The sequence below is a fragment of the Centroberyx affinis genome, unplaced genomic scaffold (assembly GCF_046629955.1).
Source record: "Centroberyx affinis isolate AG114_WGS23_722 - 3 ecotype Tasmania unplaced genomic scaffold, CSIRO-AGI_Caff_v1 ptg000618l_1, whole genome shotgun sequence".
Classification (NCBI taxonomy): domain Eukaryota; kingdom Metazoa; phylum Chordata; class Actinopteri; order Beryciformes; family Berycidae; genus Centroberyx; species Centroberyx affinis.
Window position 1 is genome coordinate 429,247 of NW_027279248.1, and position 8,754 is coordinate 438,000.

An 8,754-nucleotide genomic window follows, 5' to 3' on the forward strand; every position below is an offset into this window, starting at 1 on the left:
CCATTACATAGTCTGAGGAGTGGCTGAGCCCATTTTCTTAAAGAGAGCTTTTATCTTAGTCTCAGGTCCCATTACTGTTGGCAAAAAAACATGCTGATCAAAGACAAAAAGAGCCTTTTCTGTTCCAAAACATCTCCAGTTTATTAAGGATAACTCAGGATTCAGGTATCAAATAGACTGGACTAAAAGTTTATAGACTTGATGGTAGCTCAAGATTTTAGTGACAGGAGTTTTTTTCTATATAAATCTTTCAATAACAGCAATACCTGACTGTAGTTGAAAGAGTTTTGATCATTTTTAGATTGATTGGGCCCATCTATATCGTGCTCAATCTATCAAAAAGTAGTTTAGCTCATTGCTATCATTTTTGTGGACTTTTTTACTCTCCCTGAAAATTAAAGTGGAAAAAGCTGAACACTACTCTCTTCCTGTGGTATTTATTAACCATCATAGTAAAAAAAAAAACCTGAATAGCAAATTAATGGTCAAAATCAGAAAAATATGAGACATCACTTTGCAACGTTGTAGAATTTATTGCTCATAAGTCTTCAAAGTGTCTTTTGAAGTTCATTAAAGCTGCCGATTAATGTTTGTTTACCAGAAGTGTCATGTCATCTCTGGACTGGCAAAGCTTTTAAAAATATGGCAGCCTTTTCACCCTGTAAGATTACTGGCCTATACATTCATTTATCCCATTTTTATGCCATGTGCATACATGCTGTATTAGTGAATTACTGCTGTGAAGACCGATGCTAATAGGAAGGCATTAATATTGCAGAGGTTTTTCTCTGGTGAAAGTAAAAGCTAGAGGGCTGTGAATGTTCGCTAAAGGTCATGGTTGCCTTCGCCCAACCAGATCAGTCTTTCAATCACCAAGTAAAGTCAGTACATCTGTTATATTATTTCAAATCAACATGAGATAAAAATGTTAAGCAAAATAAAGGGTAGTTAATGTAGTATATAATGTATAAGAACATGCAATGAATGTACAACATAGATTATCTCATTTACATCCAGTGATATATCAGAAAAGCTGAGGGTGATGTGCATTGACTGGAACCATCAACACACATTTAGAGGTTTTGTTAAATGTTAATGAAAAAATATTTTTTTCACATCGCACCAATTAATAGTCATCAAGTCCGGACAAGCCGGTTAGACTGAGCTCGGATTGGCTGAGGATTTCAAAGGAGCATTTCAATGCATCTGTTTAAGTCTGAAGCTTGAATTTTAATGTACTTACTTGGCGGTCAGCAATCCATTTTAGACCCCTTTGAAACCACTCTCACAAAGGTAGAATTATGTCATTGTCAGTTTTCATCTTGAACAAAATACTGTAAATGATGATAAGTGAAACATGTACCTCGTATGTATTCTTCTAATTTGGATGCACATTGCAGATTGCTTTTGGTCCGAGGCTGCGCACCTAATTCTTTTTCATGTAATGATTCTTCTCTTCTCTCCACTTCACAGCTCAGGTGTCACAGCAATAGCGTCACTGGCCGAGGTTTGCTGAATAAAGATGCACATGGACTTGAAGAGACAAAGCAGCACTGGAATCAGAACCTGTGAAAAACAACCTATTCAAAAAAGGAGAAAGAAGTCCAGCCCCTAATCTCAGGTCCACAGGTTGGGCAGTCTGGATGATGTGAGTCTAATCAGATAAGAAGACGAGGCTGTTTTAAGACATGGAGGAGCTGCTGTGTTGTGTCTCTTCTATTTGGCATCCATTGGTAGATGAAGCTTGATATCAACATGGGGTCAAACAAACCGTAAACTCTTCACTCGAATGACCTGACTTCTGTCAGCATGCAAATGCAGCATAGATGAGTCACCCTTTTGAGAAGCAAAATTGGGAACTGACACAATTAAACGATGTAGCAGCTACAGGTGACCTATATGTGGCCTATGATTCAAGACAGTCCAACCACAGTCAGTATGGAAGTGCAGACAACCTCTTTGGTTTGGATATATGTAAACAGTACAGAACAACTGAACACTTCATATGACTATAATGCTACGGATTTGATCGAAAACTCAGACAAATACCAATATTACGTCATTGGCCTCTTCCTGTCCTGCCTCTACACCATCCTCCTCTTTCCAATTGGATTTATTGGCAACATCTTGATCCTGGTGGTGAACCTGAACCACAGAGAGAAGATGACCATCCCTGACCTTTACTTTGTCAACCTGGCTGTAGCCGACCTCATCTTGGTGGCCGATTCCCTCATTGAGGTCTTCAATCTGAACGAGAAGTATTACGATTACGCTGTCCTTTGTACCTTCATGTCCCTTTTCCTGCAGGTCAACATGTACAGCAGCATCTTCTTTCTTACATGGATGAGCTTTGACCGCTACGTTGCCTTGGCCAGCTCTATCAGCAGCAGCCCCCTGAGGACGATGCAGCACGCCAAGCTCAGCTGTGGCCTCATCTGGATGGCCTCCATCTTGGCAACTCTGCTCCCCTTCACCATTGTGCAGACACAGCACAGGGGGGAGGTGCACTTCTGCTTCGCCAACGTCTTTGAGATCCAGTGGCTGGAGGTAACCATTGGCTTTTTGGTGCCCTTCTCCATCATTGGTCTATGCTACTCCCTGATCGTGCGCATCCTCATGAAGGCCCAGAAGCACCGTGGACTGTGGCCACGGCGGCAGAAGGCCCTGCGCATGATCGTGGTGGTGGTTCTGGTGTTCTTCATCTGCTGGCTGCCGGAGAACGTCTTCATCAGCATCCAGCTGCTCCAAGGTACAGCTGACCCCGCGCAGCGAACTGCTACCACCCTGTGGCATGACTACCCGCTCACAGGCCACATTGTCAACCTGGCAGCCTTCTCCAACAGCTGCCTCAACCCTATTATCTACAGCTTCCTCGGGGAAACCTTCAGGGACAAACTGCGTCTCTTCATTAAGCGGAAGGCCAGCTGGTCCGTACTCAACCGCTTCTGCCACCACACCCTTGATTTACACATCGCTGTCAGAAGTGAAGTGTCAGAGGTGTGACTGCTGAAGAGTGACAATTGCAGTGAAATTGACAATTTCATCAAGGTTTGAATGCACAGCAGTCAGGGGTCCAGTGCTCAGTCCACAAAGTACGCTAAGGAGTTGTCCTCATATCAAAGTGACATGTCACCCAGTGTGAAACATTACCTCAGCTTTCTTTAAGTGTTAGTTAGCTTTGTCTGATAGCTGTACCCGCTGGGATTTCCAACAGTGTCTCAGTTAGCCTGCTTACTTTCTGAGAAAACTAAGAACGTACATTCAAAGGAGGTTGGAAATGACTTGATACATGCCTCGGTAGTAGATACAAAATTTGCACTGCAAAATTTACTTCATTTTATTTTGTTGATTAAATTGCTACTTTAAGCGGACATAGGTCGCCGACAAAAGTTTTTTTAGAGAGACTTCCATGTTTGCATCACTGCATGTTGCACTTTTCTTAAGTGTATTTGGTGTGTTATGTTTCAAAAAGTGGGCTGGGTGGCAATACAAGCTACAGTACATGAAATGCTGCTGAGAGGCTAAATGTCAGCATCTGCCTTGGGGGTACAGCCAACGGGCAAAGCTACCTAACAGAGAAAGGAGTCTAAGGAGTCTTATTAGTATCCAAGAGAACTGCCTTTGTGTAAGTTATACAATATTGAAACGTTTTACATTGGGTGATCAATACAACAAATCTTCCAGAACAAGCCTCTCCTGGGTATTTGGGATAACTTGCAGCAACTGCAAAGAGAGGGAGGGTGCGGCACAGCTAATGCCAGCATGCCTAGAAGAAAGTTTGTGTCACTTCAAATCTAGTCATGCTACTCATTTAGGATCATTTCAGTTGATACCCAAATGTAGCTTGTATAATACAAAAAGAAAAAAAAAAGTTCTCAAGAAACTCCCACCCATCTGCCATCCACACTGAAACCACCATGACCACCCATACAAAATGATTGCTCTAATGTATCAAAGCAGCAAAGCAACATAAAACTGCAGGACAATAGTCAAAGACGTCACATGAGGGAACAAACTAGAGGACACATCAAGTACCAGGGACTTGCTTCTCCTTGACCCCATCAGAGATATTACTGTGCCACTGCTTTGTACTTTTCAGGTACTTTGTTTATGTAAAGAAAGCAGCATTGTATTTCAGGGGGATGTATAGTAAACCATGCAAACAAATGTTCACAAATTAGTTTTATTCATAGAAATAAAGCAAATGTCACATTTTTCTAGGAATATGAAGAGAAAGTTATTGATGAATTCCAATGACTGCAAATGTGTTTCTTATACAGAGCCACATCAGCATAGAAATTAAACCTTACTATTTTGTACATGTGTTCAAGCATTAAGTGGCTACCATCGCTATACCCTTTACTTTCCAATATTTCTTACCTATTAGATTGAATTAAAGTGATATTTTAGTATTTTCATTCGTAATATATGGCATGACCATTCATAATATATATATTTTTTCACAATCAAGCCATGAGGTGAGTCAAGAACATTTAAGATCACTGCATTCACTAAATCATATAAGTAGAACAATATCCAATGTCAGAGCTGAATATTTGGAGTCTGGCAAATGTGTGAATCAGTGAGTGCTCATTTGACATATCACGACCGCGACCCACAGTATTATTACACCAGTTGTCAGTTCCCGTTAGCATGATGGTAGAGCAAAGAGGCAGGTGTTGTTTTGCCAGGAGGAGATGAGACTGGGTAAACACATCATTCAATTTAGGCGACATGGAGCTGCTTCAGTCTTATGTTCTTACCAGTCTCTAACCTACACTAATGAACAGTCTTGACCAACACCGGAGGAAAGTTATGAGCTCTTGAATTTACTGACAAACACAATTCCAATTAAAACTCATGTTATTAGCTTTTGCTTAACTTCCAGTGAATCAAAGTCAGAGATATTATCCACACTGATAAATCTTAATGTTGTATAAACTACTATTGAGCAAATGCAACCTAATGGGAGCAGTTCCACCCACTGAGAATCAATTTCTGAGTCATGCACAATGAAATAATGGGAAGTGAATATAAAGGATGCCTGTGGTGTTGCTGTTCCCCGGTGTTATCGAACTGATTCAACTCAAACTATTTATTCAATCAGCACAAAGGCTAGAATCAAACATTCAGTGGTGGTTAGAATTCACTCAGTGAGTGAGTTGTCAAATATAAACAGACAAACTGCACAGTTGCTATTCTCACTGCTTGACTTTTTGCACATTGTGATAAAAAAAAAAAAAAAAAGAATTTCAGAATGTAATTATTCACGATTTGGAGATTTTTGCTTTAGAACTTATTTCTTTAGAACTTATTTCTTTAGAACAGATTTCTTAATTTTTTTGTAAGGGTACGAAATTCACATGAGAAAAAAATCTAGTTTGGAGTTATTCACCCTTTGTTTCCTCTGGGCTAAATTTCCTCACTGGTGAAAATCAATTCAGTATTTCATATTCTCTGTTACTCTGACATAATAGGTTGTAGTTAGAGATTATGAACAATACTTACCCTTCTTTTTTAACTCTGCCTTTCTTGCTAACAAATATGATATCCAGTTTTTTTATTGGTTGTTCAAATGTTATATCTTCACTTCCTTTTCTCTTCAGTAGAATTGAGGACGGGGCTGGGCCCAGACATATTGAATCCTAATTAAATGCTATCTGGAATCCTTTGGGCAGCACAAATTTGCAACAAAATTTGCAACATATCAATCATTTGAATGATTATTTTTATAACTATAGATCACCTAGACCAGGCAAGTGGAGAGTGAGTTGAGATTTTCTTTGGTGGTCAGATACTATTCAAGAGCAAAGCAGCTGTGAATGGCTGGTACTGAGTCATGCCCTTGCGACAGTAATGTTGGACATCTCTTGAAGTGGTTCTGTACTATGAAACCGGTTTCCTGTATCGCAGTATGACATTTGCGTCATCTGTAACTGATGCTTATCTGTAACAATGACACATTTTGATAGCAGGCTCTCTCTGATCCTAAAGGCCATCTCTGGAGCTGGGGGTTCTCCTACGGTGGATCATGTCTTGCATTTGATAAAATGGTTTTGACAGAACAAAGAGGCTCATTAACAGACTGATCGCAGGTTAATGCGATGCAGATTACCAGGCTACACAGGTGCAGTTTAAAAATGTTAGAGTTTTGAATAGTACCAGAGGCTTGTTAACAGAGGTTCATGTAACCTGTCATAAAGTTTTACAGCCTCTTTGTCTGTCAGAGCAAACATTATAAATTCTTTTTTGTAATATTGTGCTGTTTTGGAAAATTCATGGTCATGTACATTATATTGAATATACAGCACATTCACATTCTTACAAGAACTAGGAATGTTAAAGAGGTTGCTTTGCATTATTTAGCACTGAATAAGGAAGCTATACTCTCCTATACTCATTGAGAGTATAGGAAAATATATCACACCTAGAATGGAGATTCTGTATCAATATATGAAACTTGTTTATGGCCAGACTGCGGTGGGCCTGAGCTGTATTTGTAGATGAGGCAGCGAGAGATAACGGCTTGACTGGGAAAAGCAGGAGTCCAAACCACAAACTGTTATTCCAGCTGTGACAATCCAGCAGCCTGGGAAACCAGCTTTGAGGATTGTTTGAACAATTGTTTATAGGAGGTCTGCAAAAATGTCAAACTTGTTGTGGTGCATCATGATACCAAAGGCTCTCTTTTGCACAATTCAAGTACAAGAATTTTACAAGGAATTTTGTATATGCTCATTGTGCAGGAAAGCATTCAACATGTTTTACCTTTCACAGTTTTGTCTTTCACACTGAGTTGAGTAAAGCTTATGGATTTGTGTTTGGCACATGGATGCAAACGTGCGTAACAGCTATACTCTTGTGTAAACAGCACATCGATGTGACTGGAGCAAAGCAACGGAGGGCACCCAGACAGGAAGTCGGGCAAGTAATAATGCAATGAGGACTGTCAAGTTCATTGATATAAACAAGCAACACCTAGACGCTTGGAGCCAAGAACCACCAAGTATAACCCCATAAGATCACCCATGTATCACACACACACACACACACATGTATAGACACACACATGCAAAGGCGCTGTGAGAAGAGGTTGACAGTGGACTGTGTGTACAGCTGGGACTACTGAGTAAGGTTAAAGGTTTGTGGTAACAGACGTCATAGAAAGGAAAAAGGGTGTGACTTTTCCCCTTGCTTACATTTACAAAACTTCCTCTGGACGATGCTGGATTAAACAATCAGTGTGTGACCAATTTAAAGTGAAAATGCACTTAATAACAGATTAGAAACAGTGTCTTTAAGTGATTCCTATATGATCTAGGGCTGTTTATTCTATATTTGTGGAGATGACCCTTGATCACCCTTGATGATGTCATCAAGAGGCAAATCCTGAAGCTTGTTCACTGGCAGTGAATGACAGATCAACTTTGTACACAGAGCAATTTTACAGGCACATGGGCTCATTTTCAGGCTCATACCTGTTAACCCGACAATGCAGCACATTTGGACACCGAAGCTCAACCAAATATTCCCCAAATTCAGTTTCCAATTCATTTTCAGTGGAGCAGGTCCAGGTTGATGACATCACAGATGAGAGTTATTGTTCTCTGGTTTCTAGCTTGAAAGATAATTATTCATGTTCACAAAAATAACAATATGTGAACAAAATAATGTGGATTCTGGTTTAGGATGATTTTTTTTAAATTTACAAGTCTGCGATCTGTTAGAACTGCATATACTATATAAAATATGCAGAAACAGAGAAAGCAAAATATTGCTGCATCATGGATGAAAATGGTGAGTACAAAAAAAAAAAAAAAACTTACATAAGAAAGGTACTGGACATTATCAACCTGTACACTGAGTGGGGGTGGGACATGTCAAAGTAATTACAACTAGATAGTCCAGGGCTTATGCATAATTACAAGGCAGTGCACGCTGTGGACCTCAGCAGCTGAATAATGGATTAGACTTATAATTGCATTTGTAAATTAAAATCCCTTACAGGAAAAAAAAAGAGCTGAAGAAAGTAGATTAGCTTCCCAGATATACAGTAGGAAAGAAAAGGGGTTAGAATTACACATCCTGCAAGCAAGCAGGAATTTAATCTTGAGATTCGCTAATCGGCAAATCAATTGTTTACATGGCCAATAGATTCTTGATATCAAGGAGATGGAATGTATCACAATATTAAACTTGATCGTTAACTTCACCAAAAACTTAAACACAAATTTGCAAATCCACAAAAACGCAAAGAGTTTTGGGGGGTGGAGAGAAAGCGAGAAAGAGAGAGAGAGAGAGAGAATAAATACTGGAGTTGAAATGGATAGAAAACAGAGATAGACAGGTAACGTGTGTGTCCTCTGGTAAACCATAAAAAAGATGTAGCTAATCACTGCAAAAGTTTGAGATTTTATCATAATAAACAAACATACAGGCCATTAACCAAGGAGTAGAGACCTGGGAAATGATAAGGTCTCTTATCATTTCCCAAACCAGAACACATTTACTTTATCTGTCTACTGATTACATCATTCTTTGTGGTTGTTATAAGCACTAAATATATAAGGTAGCCATTAAAATGTAAAAAATAAAATAAAATCATAGAATGTGCATTCTAAGTGGCCACGAGGCAATTCTACAACAACATTATTTCATGTTAAACCATGGCCTGGGAGAATAGGCTACACTACTGAAACTCCTATCCCAACTTTTCCATCACAGTTCTAATTGGATTTAGACATTGAGGAGATA

At 39.4% G+C, this 8,754-nt stretch overlaps 1 protein-coding gene across 1 annotated transcript; it reads left to right on the top strand.

The window, feature by feature from the left end:
* The first annotated feature begins 1,899 nt into the window (after nucleotides 1–1,899).
* On the top strand, nucleotides 1,900–3,003 carry gper1 (G protein-coupled estrogen receptor 1). Its single transcript, XM_071518655.1, has one exon. It carries the CDS (start codon nucleotides 1,900–1,902, stop codon nucleotides 3,001–3,003), a length of 1,104 nt encoding a protein of 367 aa, XP_071374756.1.
* Nucleotides 3,004–8,754: the final 5,751 nt, after the last annotated feature.

What these genes read in the sequence shown, in the direction of transcription:
- gper1 (XM_071518655.1), top strand. Translation starts at nt 1,900, where the DNA reads ATGTGGCCTATGATTCAAGACAGTCCAACCACAGTCAGTATGGAAGTG.